Source organism: Chiloscyllium plagiosum, unplaced genomic scaffold (assembly GCF_037043375.1).
Source record: "Chiloscyllium plagiosum isolate Xiang-an unplaced genomic scaffold, Cpla_swu_hap1 HiC_scaffold_45, whole genome shotgun sequence".
Classification (NCBI taxonomy): Eukaryota; Metazoa; Chordata; class Chondrichthyes; order Orectolobiformes; family Hemiscylliidae; genus Chiloscyllium; species Chiloscyllium plagiosum.
In genome coordinates, this window is record NW_028270183.1 from 22,573,143 (window position 1) to 22,592,811 (window position 19,669).

A 19,669-nucleotide genomic window follows, 5' to 3' on the forward strand; every position below is an offset into this window, starting at 1 on the left:
CTGGAAAGAGGCGGGATCTGCTTGGAGATGCGGGAATTGGGAGTGAGGAGCTGGCTCATTAGATGAAGGGCGGGGTCTAAGATAGGAAAGGGGCGGGTGTGTGTGTGAGGGGGTGGGGTCTATGCGGGGGCTGGACCCTTGGGAGGGGGCGGAGACAATTGGCGAGGGGCGGGGTCTGCGCTTGAACCGCAGAGTCAAATGAGTGAAAGCTGGGGATGGGCGGGGTCTGTGATGGAGAGGCGGGGACTGCTGGTGCGGGGTCGGCGAGGGGTGTGGCCACGCGCCGGGATTGTTTATAAATAAAGTTAAGCGAATGTCCCGCGAGGAGCTCTCGCGAGAGTGAACGCGGTTATAAATAGGGGCGGTGATTGGCGGGACGCGCATAGTATCAGTGCCGCTTGTGAAAGACGGTGAGAGCGGGACGTTAGAGTGCACGAAAAAAGAAGCGGGCAGGCCCGAGGAAGAAACCGAAGGAAGAAAGCGCTGGACAGCTGCGGCCGACTATCGAAAGCGACGACAGAGCGGGGTATCGCGTCACGGAACAGGCCGGACACCGAGTCCTTTCTTTACCTTAACAGTCACCTTTCGCCCCCCCTCCCTGGGCGGGGGGCGGCTCCTCCGCCATGGCCAAAGTACAGGTGCTAAATGTGGTAGTCCTGGACAACCCCTCTCCTTTCAACAACCCCTTTCAGTTCGAGATCACCTTCGAGTGTATTGAGGACCTGCCGGATGGTGAGTGGGGGATGGGCGGGTAGGGGATGGCAGCGCCACCCCCCGGGCTGTGGCCGGTCTCATCAATGGAGCTGTCAATCAGCGGCTCTGGCGCGCGCGCCTTTCTCTTGTTCGCCATCTCTCAGCTTTTGCTGCTGTTTGTCAGTTGCATCGCGCTCCCTTCTTACTTTCGAATTTGGTTCTGCTGCGCGTCTTTCGTCTGCGTCCTCCTCCTAACTGCTCACCGTTATTGATTCCGCTCTTTCCCTCCTTTTTTTACGTGTAGCAAATTTTGCATTAAGCTCTCCTTTAATTCTGTTTTTGTTATGCTTTGCTTTTTCACCACCCTCCCCAACCAGATCTACACTTTGTTTTTTTTTTAATTCAATGTTTTTCGCCTTTTCTCCTTCCCATTCAGATCTAGAGTGGAAAATTATCTATGTGGGCTCTGCAGAGAGTGAGGAGCATGACCAAGTGTTGGACTCCGTTCTGGTGGGACCTGTCCCTGCTGGCCGTCACATGTTTGTGTTTCAGGTACAAGTGGGATGTATTTCCATTTTGTGGTGATGGTGGAAATGGTATGGTGATGTAGTAATGTACACTCTAATATTAGAATTGCCAACCTCTTCAGTCTCCTTGAGGGCTCATTTTGGGTGTGTCCATCATGCCTGGGGCCTGCATTGCTTTGACTGGCTTGCTTCCAGGTTTGTCCTTCTGATGCTGATTTTCTGGCATTTCTGTTGCAACTTAGCACCAAGGTGCAGTCAGAAGTGGATATCTTTTCCAGTAGTAACAAAAACTTCAGTAAGGTGTTTGACAAGGTTCCCCATAGGAGACTGATTAGCAAGGTTAGATCTCATGGAATACAGGGAGAATTAGCCATTTGGATACAGAACTGGCTCAAAGGTAGAAGACAGATGGTGGTGGAGGGTTGTTTTTCAGACTGTAGTCTTGTGACCAGTGAAGTGCCGCAAGGATTGGTGCTGGGCTCTCTACTGTTGTGAAACTTGAAAGGGTTCAGAAAAGGATGTTTACAAGGATGTTGCCAGGGTTGGAGGATTTGAGCTATGAGGAGAGGCTGAACAGGCTGGGGCTGTTTTCCCTGGAGCGTCGGAGGCTGAGGGTTGACCTTATAGAGGTTTACAACATTGAGTCTTTTCCCTGGGGTTGGAGAGTCCAGAAATAGAGGGCATAGGTTTAGGGTGAGGGGAAAGATATAAAAGAGATCTAAGGGGTAGCGCTTTCACGCAGAGGGTGGTTTGTGTATGGAATGAGCTGCCAGAGGATGTGGTGGGGGCTGGTACAATTGCAACATTTAAGAGACATTTGGATGGGTATATGAATAGGAAGGGTTTGGGTGCTGGCAGGTGGGACTAGATTGGGTTGGGATATCTGATCGGCATGGACAGGTTGGACCGAAGGGTTTGTTTCCATCCTGTGCATCTCCATCCTGTGCTCTACTACAGTATGCAGACTGTGTATTACTTTTTAGAAAACATTTGAAATAGGCCCAAAAGTGAATTATTTGGTCAGACAGCATCCATGGAGAGCAAGCAATCTAATGTTTTGGGTCTAGGTGACTTTCCTTCAGAGTGGAGTGAAGTGTGGTGAGGATGGCTTGTCGACTGGGTGCGATGGTTGCTGGGAGTAGTGGGTGTAGGGTGCCAGTGAAATAAACAATTCAACTTGTATTTGGAAAACCTGTTGTATCCGCTTGTTCCTGCCCCACCGAGCTCATTTTCTCTGACCTTGACTCCATCCTTTCTCCTCTAGTCCAGATCCTATCAACCCATGTGATGCCCTCCACCATATTGACAATTTCCAGTTCCCTGGCCCTAACAGCCTCCTATTCGCCAAGGATCTCAAGTCCCCACCAGGATGGCCTGAGAGCTCTCGGCTTCTTCCTCGACCACCAGACTGAACAATCCGCATTCTCCACCACTCACCTGTGCCCAGCTGAAGTTGTTTTCTCACTGAACAATTTCTCTAATTCATTTTCACTTCTGCCAAGTCAAAGGAGTGGCTATGCGCACCTGCATGGGTCCCAGTTATCCTCAGCCTCTTTAAGGGGTATGTGGAACAATGCTTGTTCCAGTCTTACACTGGTCTCTTCCCATAACTTTCCAGTACATGAGCAACTGCTTTGGTGCCTTTTCATGCTCTTCCCAGGAGCTTAATTCCTTTTGCCTTCAGTTTCCACCCATTTCCTTGATCTCTGTCCCCATTCTGGGGAATAAACTGTTCACTGCAAGTCACTGACTCCCAAAGCTACCTTCACTGCTGCGTGTCATACCCCATGTCCTGCAGGACTCCATCCCATGCTGCTGACGTGGTTTGTTGCTTCCATGACTGATTTCCCACCCATTGTAGTTGATAGGACAGTCAATAGCATCCAACCCATCACCCTTGCTTCTGCTCTTGCCCTTTCCCATCACTCAACAGTGTGATAGGGTACCACTTTGACCTCACTTTTCATCCCACCAGTCTCTGCATTCAAAGGATCATTCTCTGCCATTTTGGACAGCTGCAGCAGAGTGACACCATCAACCACTTCTTCCGTTCAAACGCCTGTCTGCATTTCACAGGGCTTGCTCCCTCCAGGGCACCTTACTCCATTTCAGAACCACCCCCTGCCGTATCTTTCCATGTAACTGCAGCAGGTGTCCCATAGCACCTCCCTGCTTACCATGCAAGGGCCTAAACAGTCTTTCCAGGTGAAGCAGCATTTGACCTGTACCTCCACCAATCTTGTGTATTGCATTCACTGCATTCAATGTAGCCTACTCTACTTTGGTGAAATCAAGTGCAGACAGGGTGCCCACTTTGTGAAGCACCTTCAGTCTGTGCATAAACAGGACCCCAGCCTTCATGTAGCCAGTCATTTTAAGTGTCCTACTCACATGACCTCTTCATCCTTGGCATGCTAGTGTTGCAGTGAATCACAGCACAAACTGGAGGAATAACATCTTCAAGCTAGGCACTTCTCAGCCTACTGGACTAAATGTTGAGTCAGAAACCATTTTAAATTGTGAACATTTCTTTCCTTTTAGCTTATGACCTCTCCTCCCCCACCCCTTTTACTATCCTTTCATGTCTGATAGGAGACACACCATTGTTCTGCTATCTTCACATTCTGATAATTTAATCTGTGCTATCAGCATCTTAACTTCACTGGCACCCTACAACTTCTACCACTGGGGGACCCCTTCTCCCCCCAAAACTACAGCATAAGTGTTGTTCTCCCACATGTCAGCTCTGCTGAAGGGTCACTCAATGTTAGCTTGCTGTCTCCATGGATGTTGTCTGAAGCAGTTCACTTCAAACAATTTTTTTGTCTCAATGTTGTGCAAACTTCAAACAAGTTTGTGCCTGAATCCCTGTGTCTCTTCTGCAATGCTACCCAGGACTCCATAATTGAATCGGTCTTGTCCTTGTTTGTTTCACCAGAATGCAATATCTTATTGTCTTCCAGCATTTGCGATAATTTCCTGTGCAAACAATTTGGTTTTGTATCTGTTCTATTATTCAGTAAGGCTCTGATCTGTTTTATTTGAATTAGTCATACAGCATGGAAACAGACCCTTTGGCCGCCAGTCCATGCTGACCATGTTCCCAAGCTAAACTAGTCTCTACCTGTGTTTGGGCCATATCCCTCCAAACCCCTCCTAGTCATGTACTGACCAAAGTGTCTTTTAAACATTGTAACTATATCTTCATCCACCACTTCCTCAAGAAATTCAATCTGCACTCTACCTTAATGCTCCTTGTCTTAACCTTTTTAAAACTTTCTCCTCTCAAAATATGCCTTCTAGTTTTGAAACCCCCCTGCCCCAGCCTAGAGAAAAGACCCTTGCTAGTCACCTTATCAATTTCCCCTTGTTATTTTATAAACCTCTAAGATCACCTTGCCATCTGCTAAGCTCCAGTGAGAAAATCCCAGCTTATTTTTACAATGCAAACCCTCATTTCTGGTCACATCCTGGTAAATCTTTGCTGAGCCCGCTCCAGTTTAACAATATCTTCCACTAGCAAGGTGACTAGAACTGTACATACTACTCTAGAAGAGACTTCACCAACGTCTAGTACAACTCCCTCTATCCATCTCCTTACTCAAAGGTCTGAGCAATAAGGGCAAGTGTACTAAATGCTGTCTTAGCACCCTGTCTACATGTGATGCAAATTTTAAAGAATTTTATACCTGAACGCCTTTGTCTCTGTTCTGCAACACTACCTGGAGCCCCACCATTAATTATATAGGTTCTGCCCTTGTTTCACCAGAATGCAATATATCTCATTTATCCAAGTTAGACTTCATCTGCCCCTTCTGTCAATTCACCCAATTGATCGGAACTCTTTATTGTTTGATAACCGTCACTGCCCACTATAACTACCAATCTTGGTGTCATCGGCAAACATACTGTGTTTCCTATATTCTCATCCAAATCATTATATAAATGACAAAAGTAGATCCACTACTGATCCCTGTGGAACACTGCTGGTCACAGGCCTCTTATCTAGAAAACAACCCTCACCACCACCCTCTGTCTCCTACCATCAAGCCAATGTTTTACCTGATTGGCAAACTTTCCCTGAATCCCATGTGATCAAACTTTACAAATTAGTCTATCATGTGGTGCCTTGTCAAAGGTTTTACCAAAGTCCATGTAAACAATGTCTACTGCTCTGCCCTCATCAATCTTTTTGGTCACTTGCTCAAAGATACTGCTTGAGACACATGATTTCCCTTGCACAAAACCATGCTGACTATCCCTAATCAGTCCTTGCCTTTCTGAATACATGTAAATTATGTCTTTCAGAATTCCCTCCAAATGTTGCCCACCAATGTCAGGTTGACATGTCTATGTTCCCAGGCTTCTCCTGGCAGCCTTAAAGGCACAACATAAGCCACCCTCCAGCAGCTCACCCATTGATATAGATGATTCAAATATCTCTGCTAGGGTCCCTGCAATTTTCTCCTGGCTTCTTACAACATCCTGGGATATGCTTGATCAAGTCCTGGAAATTTATCCACCTTTGTTTCCAACACTTCCTCTTCTGTAATGTGAACTGTTTCAAAGCATCAATGTTTCAGTTCTCTAGCCTCCACTTCACAGTAAACATTGGCATGAAATATTAACTTTAGGTGTAGAGTGGATATTCTAGGAGTGATGCAGTTGACCCAGTCACTTAGTTTTAAACCAAACAGACTTTATTTGCAAAATTACCAAATGAAGCAAACAAGAGAACTGCATATAGAATACCTTTACTGATGTGAAAACCCAACACATTATCTCAACTTAGATGCTGTTCTAAATTTCTGCAACAATCCCCATAAACATACCTTGGCAAAAGTAAAATCAAACGCAGGATCTTACAAGATAAGTCAGATGAGAGATTCAGCATGGAACACCACCTTCCATGTAGCTGTTTCTTTGACGAGCAGCCTCAAAACTGACTGCTTGCTCTGAACAGCCATACTGCTAAAACCGAACTAGAGAAAAACTGAGCTGGGAGCACTGGTCACTCCCCTTTCATGTTTTTAAAAACTTAAGAGCTTCTTCAAGTAGACCAAGCCAGACATTTCAACTGTCTTTTGAAACACTTTTTGAAAAAAATCAAGGACAGCACAACCTTGTTAAAGGAGCAGCATTGTCACATGGCACTTAACTGTTCTGAGTACTGGTTAAGCAACTTGTTTCCACGGGAATTGGGGGTGGGCAATAAATGCTTGCTTAGCCAGAAATGGCAGTTCTCAAATTAAAATTATCCTTACACTAAGCTCATACTTTGCATGTGGCATTTTGTTAAGATTTCCAGAGGGTGTTTAACAGTGCAGTTAGCTGAAACTTTATTGCTGGAACAGCACAGCAGGTCAGGCAGCATCTAGGGAACAGAAGATTCGACGTTTCGGGCACATGCCCTTCTTCAGGAATGAGCAGAGTGTGTTCAGCAGGAGAAGATAAAAGGTAGGGAGGAGGGACTTGGAGGAGGGGCGTTGGAAATGTGATAGGTGGAAAGAGGTCAAGGTGAGGGTGATAGGTCGGAGTAGGGTGGAGGCGGAGAGGTCAAGAAGAAGACTGCAGGTCAGGAAGGCGATGCTGGGCTGGAGGGATTCGGCTGAGACAAGGTGGGGGGAGGGGGGATGAAGAAACTGGTGAAGTCCAAGTTCATCCCCTGTGGTTGGAGGGTTCCCACTCGGAAGATAAGACGCTCCTCCTCCGACCGTCGCGTTGTTGTGGTTTGGCGGTGGATGAGTCCAATGACCTGCATATCCTCGGTGGAGTGGGAGGGGGAGTTGAAATGCTGTGCTACAGGGTGATTGGGTTGGTTCGTCCGGGTGGCCCAGAGGTGCTCTCTGAATCGCTCCGCAAGTAGGCGGCCTGTCTCCCCAATATAGAGGAGGCCACACCGGCTGCAGCGGATGCAGTAGATAATGTGGGTGGAGGTGCAGGTGAATCTGTGGCGGATATGGAAGTTTCCTTTGGGGCCTTGGAGAGAAGTGAGGGGGGAGGTGTGGGCGCAAGTGTTGCACCTCCTTCGGTTGCAAGGGAAGGTGCCGGGAGTGGAGGTTGGGTCGGTGGGGGGTATGGATCTGACAAGGGAGTCGCGGAGGGAGTAGTCTCTCCCATCCACCGCCTCCAACCTCATAGTACCACAACCCCGAACCGCCCGTTTCTACCTCCTGCCCAAAATCCACAAACCTGACTGCCCCGGACGACCCATCGTCTCAGCCTGCTCCTGCCCCACCGAACTCATCTCCTCCTACCTCGACACGGTCCTGTCCCCATTAGTCCAAGAACTCCCCACCTACGTCCGTGACACCACCCACGCCCTCCACCTCCTCCAGGATTTCCGCTTCCCCGGTCCCCAACGCCTCATCTTCACCATGGACATCCAGTCCCTGTCTCAAAGCACTCCGCTTCTTCCTTTCCCGCCGTACCACCCAGTACCCTTCCACCGACACCCTCCTTCGACTGACTGAACTGGTCCTCACCCTGAACAACTTTTCTTTCCAATCCTCCCACTTTCTCCAAACAAAAGGAGTAGCCATGGGCACCCGCATGGGCCCCAGCTATGCCTGCCTCTTCGTAGGGTATGTGGAACAATCCATCTTCCGCAACTACACTGGCCCCACCCCCCATCTTTTCCTCCGCTACATTGATGACTGTATCGGCGCTACCTCGTGCTCCCACGAGGAGGTTGAACAGTTCATCCACTACACTAACACCTTCCACCCCGACCTCAAATTCACCTGGACAGTCTCGGACTCCTCCCTCCCCTTCCTAGACCTTTCTGTTTCTATCTCAGACGACCGAATCAACACTGACATCTACTACAAACCGACCGACTCCCACAGCTACCTGGACTACACCTCCTCCCACCCCGCCCCCTGTAAAAACGCCATCCCATTCTCCCAATTCCTTCGTCTCCGCCGCATCTGCTCCCAGGAGGACCAGTTCAAAATACGCACAACACAGGCGGCCTCCTTCTTCAAGGACCGCAATTTCCCCCCCGACGTGATCGACGATGCCCTCCACTGCATCTCCTCCACTTCCCGCTCCTCTGCCCTTGAGCCCCGCCCCTCCAACCGCCACCAGGACAGAACCCCACTGGTCCTCACCTACCACCCCACCAATCTCCATGTACAGCGCATCATCCGCCGTCACTTCTGCCACCTCCAAACGGACCCCACCACCAAGGATATATTTCCCTCCCTCCTCTATCAGCTTTCCGTAGAGACCACTCCCTCCGCGACTCCCTTGTCAGATCCATACCCCCCACCAACCCAACCTCCACTCCCGGCACCTTCCCTTGCAACCGCAGGAGGTGCAACACTTGCGCCCACACCTCCCCCCTCACTTCTCTCCAAGGCCCCAAAGGAAACTTCCATATCCGCCACAGATTCACCTGCACCTCCACCCACATTATCTACTGCATCCGCTGCAGCCGGTGTGGCCTCCTCTATATTGGGGAGACAGGCCGCCTACTTGCGGAGCGATTCAGAGAGCACCTCTGGGCCACCCGGACGAACCAACCCAATCACCCTGTAGCACAGCATTTCAACTCCCCCTCCCACTCCACCGAGGATATGCAGGTCATTGGACTCATCCACCGCCAAACCACAACAACGCGACGGTCGGAGGAGGAGCGTCTTATCTTCCGAGTGGGAACCCTCCAACCACAGGGGATGAACTTGGACTTCACCAGTTTCTTCATCCCCCCTCCCCCCACCTTGTCTCAGCCGAATCCCTCCAGCCTGGCACCGCCTTCCTGACCTGCAGTCTTCTTCTTGACCTCTCCGCCTCCACCCTACTCCGACCTATCACCCTCACCTTGACCTCTTTCCACCTATCACATTTCCAACGCCCCTCCTCCAAGTCCCTCCTCCCTACCTTTTATCTTCTCCTGCTGAACACTCTCTGCTCATTCCTGAAGAAGGGCATGTGCCCGAAACGTCGAATCTTCTGTTCCCTAGATGCTGCCTGACCTGCTGTGCTGTTCCAGCAATAAAGTTTCAGCTTTGATCTCCAGCGTCTGCAGACCTCACTTTCTCCTAACAGTGCAGTTACACTTCCTTATCTATTATTACTTGCTTTCTCAAGTAACTCCTCTGAAAATCATGAGGTGTGGATAGGATGAGTCTTTCCTAGAGTGATCTCACTTGTCAAGGTGCAGAACACATGAGGACGTTGTTGAATGGAGACTTAACTGAGAGCAGATTCATAGACTAGGGATTTTTGATGTTTCTAATTGAGGGACTCCAATATGGTTCCTGATCAGGTGGCATATGTTTAATGTAGCTGGCTGGAAGCAGCAGAAAGGAGTTAAGAAATGCCTTTTTACCATTGGGTGAACAATATTTCTGCAAACCTAATACCCACTCATGACCTCGGTTGACCTGAAAGTTTAAAGAATGTCTGGATGCTGTTGTCCAGTATCACCCAGATTGAATTGTGCACTGCAGCAGTTGTGACTTCCAGCATAAGTTGGATGCAGTGTGGGGCTTTCTTCAATGTGCTTTTATGCTGGGTTCTCAAATGCACCCTCTAACATCTTCTCTTCAACATTGTTGGTTTTAAGTGAATCTTGGCAAATTGATAGTTAATATCAATAAGTGAAAGCTTGTCCTTTGAGCTTTGAATGCTCTGCTTTGAATTATTTCGTGAACAGTATTGTCAGAACTGAAAGGTGCTATATTGGAGTATCAACTGAACGAACAAAACTGTTCAGCTGCACATTAACATTGTTAAATGTGATCTGATGTTATGACCTTTGTATTCAAGTTACAAAATATGTAAGTGATATTTTTAATAAAATTGGCTGAGGCAGAACATCATTCCTTTTTTGTTCCTTTATCCTCATGAATCAGCCTTTGAAAATTGCTGATTACTGGCTGTAGTCAGTGGTGCTGCTTAAAACCTTTGCATTAAGATTGTGCTTGTGGTGGTTGTGTAGGACTGGTGTTGTGGATAGCTAAATGTGTATACTGCAGGAATTAAGGCGGATCAAATGGTACAATTTTAAACAATGATGATTCAACCTATTGCTTATGTTGGCTTTTTCAGAGTACTGCTGTTTCTCTCCATATTGCTGAAATTATTTGTTGTATCTCTGATTTTCCCCATTAAAAACTACTGTTGTTTCCAATAGCCTATTAGGAACTGTCATCCAAATTGGATAACCTCATGAAAAGGTTTTCATGTGGGTTCTCGTTCTGTCTTTTCTGCAAACTTCTTTCTGTTCAGTAAATGGACTTTTTGGATATTTATAGGCAGGCAGTTGATGCTTGAAGCTTCATCCACTTCAACAGAGGTCGTCCTAGATGATCCTTTTGGATTTGGGAATAGTCTCCCAACACAACTGAGTTTGACTGCCTAAGTAAACAGAGGCTGAGTGAACAGCTAGGAAAGAGTGTTTAAAGGTAACATCTGCAAAACCATAAGAAATAGGAACAGGAGAACACTATTCAGCCTCTAGTCTGCTGCACCATTCAATAGGGTCATGGCTGATCTGACATTACTCATACATACTTCCAGCATTTCCCCATAATCCTTGATTCTTTCCCCCAACTGATCCAAGAATTTCTGTGGGAGTCTTAAATATAACAAGATTATTCACAATCTAGAAGCCAATGCTACTGTTCTGGGGCACATGTTCAAATTTCTCCATGTCAACTGATGACCGTGCATGTTTTCTACTGACAGTGTGTGCAATCTCAGCAGCTCTTGCACACAGTACACAAGACAGTGCAGGTACTCAGGCTATTTACAGTTGCAAATGAGCTGCTCATTTTGCCTTTTCCATTGGTTTGAGGCAGTGCCTTGAGGTTTAGGGGAGCTGGGGTGGCTGGGACGAGCTTCCCCTCCACTAGTTTTGTCCATCTCTCCCAGTCTCTCTCCGTCTTTCTCCTGTTTCCTGCCTGTGGCAAAGGAGAGCAGCAAGAACAGGTGCAGCGGCAACCTCATCATTCAAGGAATGAACCTTTCCTGAATAGCAGGGTAAGTGCTGAAGGAGTGGCAGCTGAGACATTAGGAGGGATGAACCTTTTTAACAGTACACAGTCATAGAAATGTACAGCATGGAAACAGACCCTTCAATCCAACTCGTCCATTCTGACCAGATCCTAAATCAGTCTGGTTCCATTTGCCAGCATTTGGACCATACACCTCCAAACTGTTCTATTTGTATACCCATCCAGATGCCTTTTAAATGTGTAATTTGACCAGCCTCCAACCTTTCTCTGGCGGTTCATTTCTTACATTCATCGCCCTCTGAAAACATTGCCCCTTAGGCTTAAGGTGAGGGAACTTGGAAGGCACTTGGCCTTCTGGTTTTGGATTCTCCTACTTTGGAGAAAACACCTTGACTGTTCACCCTATCCACACCCCTCAGATTTTATAAACCTCTTTATGGTCACCCCTCAATCTCTGCCACTCCAGAGAAAATAGCACCTGCCTGTTCAACCTCCCATAGTTCAAGCCCTCCAATCCTAGCAACATTCTTGTAAATCTTTACTGAATTCTTTCAAGTTTAACAACATTTTCCTATAGCAAGACCAGAACTAAATACAGTATTCCTGATGAGCTTATGCTCAATGTCTTCTCGGATGCTGCCTGACCAGCTGTGCTTTTCCAGTACCACACTTTTTTGATTCTCATATCCGAAATCTGTAGTCCTCATTTCTCCTGAACGCAGTGTTTCAGTAGTGGCCTATCCAATGCCCTGTACATCTGCAGCATGACCCCCAGTTCCTATATGCAATGCATTAACCAGTAAAGGCAAGTGTACCAAACATTGTCTTCACTACTTTGTCTATCCATGATTTCACTTTCAAGGTCCCTTTGTTCAGCACTACCCAGACCTCAGTCCACTGTCCACTGCGCCTTCAATTTTGTCACCGGTAAATTTATTAACCATCCTTCCTATGTTTCTATCCATATCACTTATATATATTGACAAAAAAATGAACCAAGCACCAATCACTGTAGCACAATGCTGGTCATAGGCCTCCAGTCTGAAAAGCAATCCTCCACCACCCTCTGTCTCCTATCCTCAAGCCAATTTTCTATCTAAATGACTAGTGGTCCAAGTGATCTAATCTTGTTAATCAGTCTACCATGTGGAACCTTGTCAAACATCTTAAAGTCCAACATTCACTCTGCCTCATTCAATCCTCTTCAAAAAAAAAATTCAAGTTAGTGAGATGCTATTTCCCATGCGCAAAACCATGTTGACAATCCCAAGTTAGACAACAAAAGCTGGCCTTACTAGTGATGCCCTTATCTGAAAATATTTTAAAAGGGATGTTAGGTTGATGTCCTTTTAAAGATGCAATTTAGTTTTCAAATATAGCTTACATCAGCTGTGTATATGTTACTTCAAGCCAAGCAGCTTGTTCGAAGACCATGCCTTGAGGTGAAGGTGAATGTAAAACAGAACTGACTGGACAAGGCAGAATAGTTTTTCAGAAGAAAATTTAAATACCTCTGGATTTGAGTTGTGAAGGACTGTGATCTTGGATAACAAGTTACCATGTTGGGCTTGTCTTTACAGAAAACAGCTAAGGGTTTGTACTTGAGGAATGATCAATATTTGCACAGCTTTGAGTTGTATTGATCTCATGGTCATCTCTTCCATATTCCAGGCTGATGCCCCAAATGCAAGCCTCATTCCAGATGCTGATGCAGTTGGTGTAACTGTGGTGCTGATTACCTGCACATACAGAGATCAAGAGTTTATTCGTGTGGGATATTATGTGAATAATGAATACACTGACCCTGAATTAAAAGAGAACCCACCAATGAAACCTGACTATGCCAAGGTAAGCTTTGCATAAGATTCTGTGGTCTCCACCAGAATGAAAAGAGTTGATGCATCAGTCACTCAACCTAATAGTGTTGGTTTAAACTTTGGTTTAGTTACTTTGGTTTACCAGTCCTGCAGGTAAAGCATTTTAATACACCAGATATGATTAAGTAATGTACCTTGCTGTCTTTATTCCAGAACACACAGGAATATCTATTATCCAAACGAGATGGGTGGGCGCTATTTTGTTTCAATAATTGATTATTCAGTTAGTTGATTTCCTCTGGGGCTCTTGAGTTTTCTGTGAAGTCTGCTCCCCATTCAGGAGAAGAGGCAAAGCAGAGTGCGTCTGAGACTCTGCCCCTGCCCCCTCCCCCGGCAGCCGGACTGCTGCTGCCTTTGGGAGTAAATCTCCGAATAGCGCACAGACACTTTTTATTGCAGCATTTCGACAGGTTCCACATTTGCCCTATACAGGACAACGTTGGAGAGATTTTCTGGGAAGGGGGGGTAGTGTTCAGGGTACACCCCTGTGTAGAACTCCAGATAAAATGTAGGGAAAGCGGGAGAGTGGGATGTCATTTGGAGAGGGTGTCTGGGCTGTCCAGGACTGTTCTCAGCAGCATTTCAGTGAGCTGTGTTCGTTTTTAATCGAACCTGTAAACAAAAGACGCGATCAGGATTGAAACATCTCTTTGAGGTAATGTTTCTGTTGGGACATTGAGATCTCCTTCAGATAATGTGGGTTTCTCTGTTTGTAGACTCCTTTATTACAAGACTCCATTATGTCTTTGGATGATGACTCATTCGTCACTTATTGAGGAATCCAGTACAGATGCGTTCCATCTAGTCTGATTCTCACTTGAACTTCAAAGGCAGCTTTTCAGTATGTAGAGTACTGCAGGTTCTTTGAATTCCTATGGAACAGGGAAGGCTGTTTATATTTTTAAAAATGTACCATTATATCTTCTGTCATTGATCTTCAGTCAATGTCCTCTGGTTCCTTCTAAGGGGAGCCATTTCTGTAGCTGCTATTGATAAGTTTTTTGCAATTTATTTTCAAATTTGGCCCTTCTTCCCATTAGTCAGCAATCAGCATGCTAACATTTATTTCTACTGGATCATTGAATCAGCATATCATAAATAACTAGACTATGGGAACCAAATGGCCTGCCTTTTCCTTTTTTCCACCCCATCTCCAAAAGCCATGCTCCCCTCTTCCATCTCTTCCTCTGTTTTGCTAAAGCCTGTTGCCCTGAATGCTCCTGTACATCAGTTTCATTTTCCTCAGAACCATATATGCTACGTTTCCTTTTGGAGCAGAAACCTACTGATCGAGAAATTCCTCAAACATGATGCATAAACTTCTGTTGCCCTCTTCTTGTTCTTATTACTCTCAGTCCATAGTAATAAATATACAAGTCTGTATTATTTTCTACCTGTTTAATATGTGTACAGGAATGATCGTAAATAGTCCTGCTGAGCCAGATCTCCGGTTGCCATGATAGTTGTCATCTCCACCTTAATCTTTCATGACACTTCTAGCTTTGGTTTCCTTAAACATTTTAACCTGTAAATGTTTCTGACCTCATCCAATTTCACCTACAGCACTGGTCCATCTCAGGGAATGTCAGGGAATCCAAGTCATTGAGGGTGTCAAATATGATGCAACAAAGTGTTGATGCATTTCAGATCAGTTGATAACCAGAGCAAATTGAAGTGAAAAGGAAGTAAAACTGAGGAAGAATGCAAAGAGTGGCACTTGATATCAAATGTAAATTGAATCTTCTACCAGCATATAGATATTAAGGGGCTGATATAAAATATAGAATATTACAGTACAGGCCCTTCGGCCCTCTGTTGCATCGACCTGTGAAACCAATCTGAAACCCTACACTATTCCATTCTTGTCCATACACCTATCCAATGACCATTTGAATGCCCTTAAAGTTGGTGAATCTGCGACTGTTGCAGGCAGTGCACTCCATACACTTATACTGAGTGAAGAAATTACTTCTGACATCTGTCCTATATCTATCACCCCTCAATTTAAAGCTGTCCTTTTGTGCTGGCTGTCATCTGATGAAAAAGGTGCTCATTGTCCAACCTATCTAACCCTCCAATTAAGTCACCTCTCAACCATCTAATGAAAACAGCATCAATTCCCTCAGCCTTTCCTTGTAAGACCTTCCCTCCAAACCAGATGACATCATAGGAAAGGGTTCAGAGGAGATTTACTAAGCTTCCACATCTTTCCTAAATGCACAGACCAGAAGTGTGCATGACACTCGACATGTTTGGCCGTGCCAGAGTTTTGTACAGCTTCAGCATGGCCTCATGGTTCCGAATCTCAGTCCCTCGACCGATGAAAGCTAACACACTACATGCCTTAACAACCCTATCAACCTGGGTGGCAACTTTCAAGGATCTAGGTACCTGGGTGCCAAGATCTCTGTTCACTGCCAAGAATCTTACAATTAGCTCATACTATGCATTCCTGTTACTCCTTGCAAAGTGAATCACCTCACACTTTTCTGCATTAAACTCCATTTGCCATCTCTCAGCCCAACTTTGAAGCTAGTCTATATCCCTGTAACCTACAAGGTCCTTCATCACTAGCCGCAACTCTACCAACCTTAGTGTCATTCCACAACTCTACTGGCCTTATTGTAATGGTGGAGTGGGCCCCATAGGGTTCAAAGTGTTATGCACTCAAAGCTTTTGTTAGGCTTGAATATTTGAGTGAATATGCTGAATAGAAGTGCATAACAAAGTGGTGACAAATATTGTAAATGGCATAGCTAATGATGGATGAGGTGAACTTTTGTACAATGGATAAGTTGCCAAGTCTGAGTGGCTTGCATTGCAGTTCGCTGGTTGGCATTAGCCTGCTATAAGGTTCCAATGTTGTCTGGACATGGGAGAGGTTCCATGGGATTGAAAGTGGTAAAGCAATTATTACCCTTGTTCGAGGAGATTCCTAGCCTCCAGACTGGTCAGATTAATATAACTAAGTGAATGTTTTGCTGAACTGGCAAATTATTATTCAGTTAGGCTAAGCTTAGATTTTGTTTCTTTCTTTCTTTCCATGATTTTTCAACTTTAAATAGCACCTTGTTTTTACACTTGTCTTTTAGTGCTTTTATTCCCTTCAAATTTCTTTAAGCAAACTGAGCCCTTATAATAATACTGCAACTCTGGTGGAAGTCCCCACTGAACAAAGTTCCAGTAGCCTCAAGTTGAATTCTTGTCAATAAATCTGGCTTTCTTCAGTAAATGAAGTATGTTGAGTTATTATTTGAAGTACAGATGATCTGGTGAAGTTTTAAAGCTGTTACAATTGTGTTCTATGGATCCATATTCATTTGCTGAATTTGACATCAAATGAAAAATGAGGTTTAATTCTGTTTAAATAAACTCAAAAGTTGACAATTAGCAGATTGTAGCATTTTATGCTCCTACCACGGAAGTCGGTTAGTGTAATATCAGTGTTGGTGGAATAATTTATTTTACCACTTCATGATTATTGCTACAGTATTACATGTTCAGGAATACTTCTCATGATTAAGTCTTGCAGTAAAGCAGTGCAACCCCATTAAGGATGATACTGACCAGATAATCTGTTTGTGAAGTGCTGGCTACTCTAATTGTATTTCTGGTCACGCTAGGATGGTGATGGTAATGCTACTGCATGTCAAAAGAATTCCTGGTCATTGCTTGAAACTTGTGTGGCATGGTTGGCACTTGCAACATAATCCATGTTGTTGAGATCTTCCTTTGTATGAACAAGGACACTTTGATATCTCAAGCTGTGAAAAATGCTGAATGCCATGCAGGTACTAGCATGCATTCCTCCCTCAACCCACTTCTAATGTTATAGCAGTAGGTCTTTTTGAAGAAAGTGAAGTTAGTTGGGCTGAGGACATTGTGTTGAGGAACTCTAACAATATTAAGGACTGAAGTCTGAAGCACAGCCATCTTCTGTTTAGATGTGACTCCAATCAGTGAAGTGTTCCCCTTATTCCCATTGGCTCCAGCTTTGCTAGGGCTTGATGCCACTCAAAACCCCTTTGGTCAACTTTATCCACACAGATTATATATCCTAAACTGATCTAGTCCCACTTGCCAGCATTTGACCCATATCTCTTGAAACACTTCCTATTCATGTACCCATCCAGATACCTTTTGAATGTTGTAATTGTGCCCACCTCTGGCAGCTCATTCCCCACACTATCCTCTGGAAAAAGTTGCCTCTGAGGTCCCTTTTTTTTCTTTCCCCTCACCTTAAACCCACTCCCTCTAGTTTGGGACTCCACAACCCTGGGGAAACAGTGGAAGAACAACTCATCCTCTGCCTTGAACCTTACGGCCTTAACAAAATTCATCAGTTTCCAAATCTCCCCACCCCAACTCATCCCAGGTACAGCTCCCTCTCTCTCCTGTTCTTTGACCTGACTAACTTGTCCATCTTCCTTCCCACCTACCTGCTCCACCTTTCCCACTGACTCCATCACCACCTACCTTTCCACAGCCCCCTATTTATCTTCCTGTATCTGCATGGGTTTCCTTCAGGTGTTCTGCTTTCCTACCACCTGTCCAAAGATATGCAAGTTAGGTGAATGGGCAATTTAGCATGACCTATAGTGTTCAGAGGTGTGTAGGTTAGGTGTGTTGGTCAGGGTAAAAACAATTACTGCAGATGCTGGAAACCAGATTCTGGATTAGTGGTGTTGGAAAGCACAACAGTTCAGGCAGCATCTGAGGAGCAGGAAAATCGACGTTACGGGCAAAAGCCCTTCTACAGGAATACAGAGGAATGGGTTTGGGTGGGATAATCTTTGGACGGTCGATGTGGACTTCTTGGGCCAAAGGGCCTGTTTCCACACTGGGGACTCTAAATGCTCTCCCCTCCCCAGTCCTGATGGGTCCTGCCTGAAACATTGACTCCTCTGCTTGACCTCCATGCTTTTTTCCAGCTCCACATTTTATCTACCCTAGGGAGAAGAACTTTGCTATTCACCCAGTGCATGTCCTTCATTTTCTAAACCTTTATAGTTTGCTACAGGGAAAACTGCCTCTGCCAATTCAGCCTCTCCCTGTAGCTCAAACCTTCCAATCCTGGCAACATCCTTGTAAGCTTCTTGGAGCACTTTCACATTTAACAACATTTTTCTATAGTAGGGAGACTAGAATGATGGACTTGTTAGTTCATGTACATAGTGTGGATATGTGTGAAAATGCTGGTAATTAGGCAAAGGCCAAAGGTGGTTATTCTACGTTCTTAGTTTCAACGAAGAAATATCAGACACTTTGGTTGACATTAAAATGGTGTCCTGGGAACAAATATTCTTAATATAGTTTAGTTCCAGGTTCGAAGATTTAGACTGAGCATCCCCTCCATTTTTCTGATTCAGTGAAGAAATTTCAATGGAAGTAAAAAAGACTCTGCCTCAGATTATGGGACTCAGTACAAAATCAGTAGTAAACCAAATGTCTCAAGACAGAGTCTCATGATGCTTGTTCATCACTTGTCCTGATCCTCGGCACAATGGAAGTTCCCACAGTCATTGGAAAGCTGATAGTTCTAGTTGGACATCTTTAGCTGGAACTTCAAAACTCCAGTGTCTAGATGAGGTCAATAGCCAATATGATGCACTGTTCAAAATGCCTTGGGTAAAAACCTGGGGTTGAAAACTACAGACCTGCTATACTGATGAATGTGCTGCCTTGATGTCCATGTCAGTCACTTGCTTTGCACGGAATTCAGCTGTTTGTTTGGATCAAGGCTGTAATGACATCAGGAGTATTGACCCTTGCAGAAGCAACATGGTATCGGTGAGCAAGTTATCCTTTGCAAAGGCCAGTCTCGCTGGTGGCAACCCTTCTCTTGATCAGCAAAGGAATGGTAGATTGATATGGTGGTTATTAATCAGTTGGATTTATCCTACATCCTATGGACAGACGGTTATCTGTAATACTGGGTAGCTGCCTGGGTAGCTCCACTGAATAGCTTGGCTGGGTGCTAGTTCTGGAGCACATGTTTTCAGTACTATTGTTGGACCCAGAAGAAAGCCAAACCACCTTGAGTCTCTTGTACTAATGTGTTGAGGTTATTTGTGGAGTGTCCTACTCCTTTTTTTGTTTATACTCCATTTGCAACTGGATGTTGCAGGGCTGTAGAGTTTGGGTCTGACCTGTTGTAGATTTAGTCTTGTCAATTGCATGTTATCTGTGCAGTTTGGTATGCATGTAGTCCTGTGTAGCTTCAGTGTTGGCACCTCTTTTTAGGAATACCTGGTGGCTTGTGACCTGATGACCTAGTCTAGCATCAGTGTTTTAAGAGTTGGTTAGCTCAGTCAGAGGCCCCCCAACCAGGTATGCTCTGTGCCCTTTGTGCTTCCTCCAAATGGTCTTCAATGTATAAGCTAATACTTCAGCTGAGGTAGGGACTGATGTGTAATGATCAGTCATGTATGACCGAATACCATGGGACGTTGACTCTGCTCCTCACTGTTCAAAACTCGGCAGGGCATACACTCTAGATGGCATCTAGAGCGTAACCATGCACATGAAATCATATCTTTTATATACATTGTAATGTTACTTGATTAGTATCTGGTAGTCTGTTTTGTCACCAGTCCCCAGAAACTGG

The 19,669-nt window shown here is 45.3% G+C and overlaps 1 protein-coding gene across 1 annotated transcript in view; it reads left to right on the plus strand.

Moving 5' to 3' along the window:
- The first annotated feature begins 394 nt into the window (after positions 1–394).
- Positions 395–19,669, plus strand: part of asf1bb (anti-silencing function 1B histone chaperone b) — a 30,932-nt gene continuing 11,657 nt past the window's right edge. Inside the window, exons 1-3 of the mRNA XM_043694719.2 lie at positions 395–732; positions 1,130–1,245; positions 12,857–13,033. Of these exons, the coding sequence (XP_043550654.1) occupies positions 624–732; positions 1,130–1,245; positions 12,857–13,033 (402 nt within the window). The 5' untranslated portion in view covers positions 395–623. The remainder of the gene's footprint in view (positions 733–1,129; positions 1,246–12,856; positions 13,034–19,669) is intronic.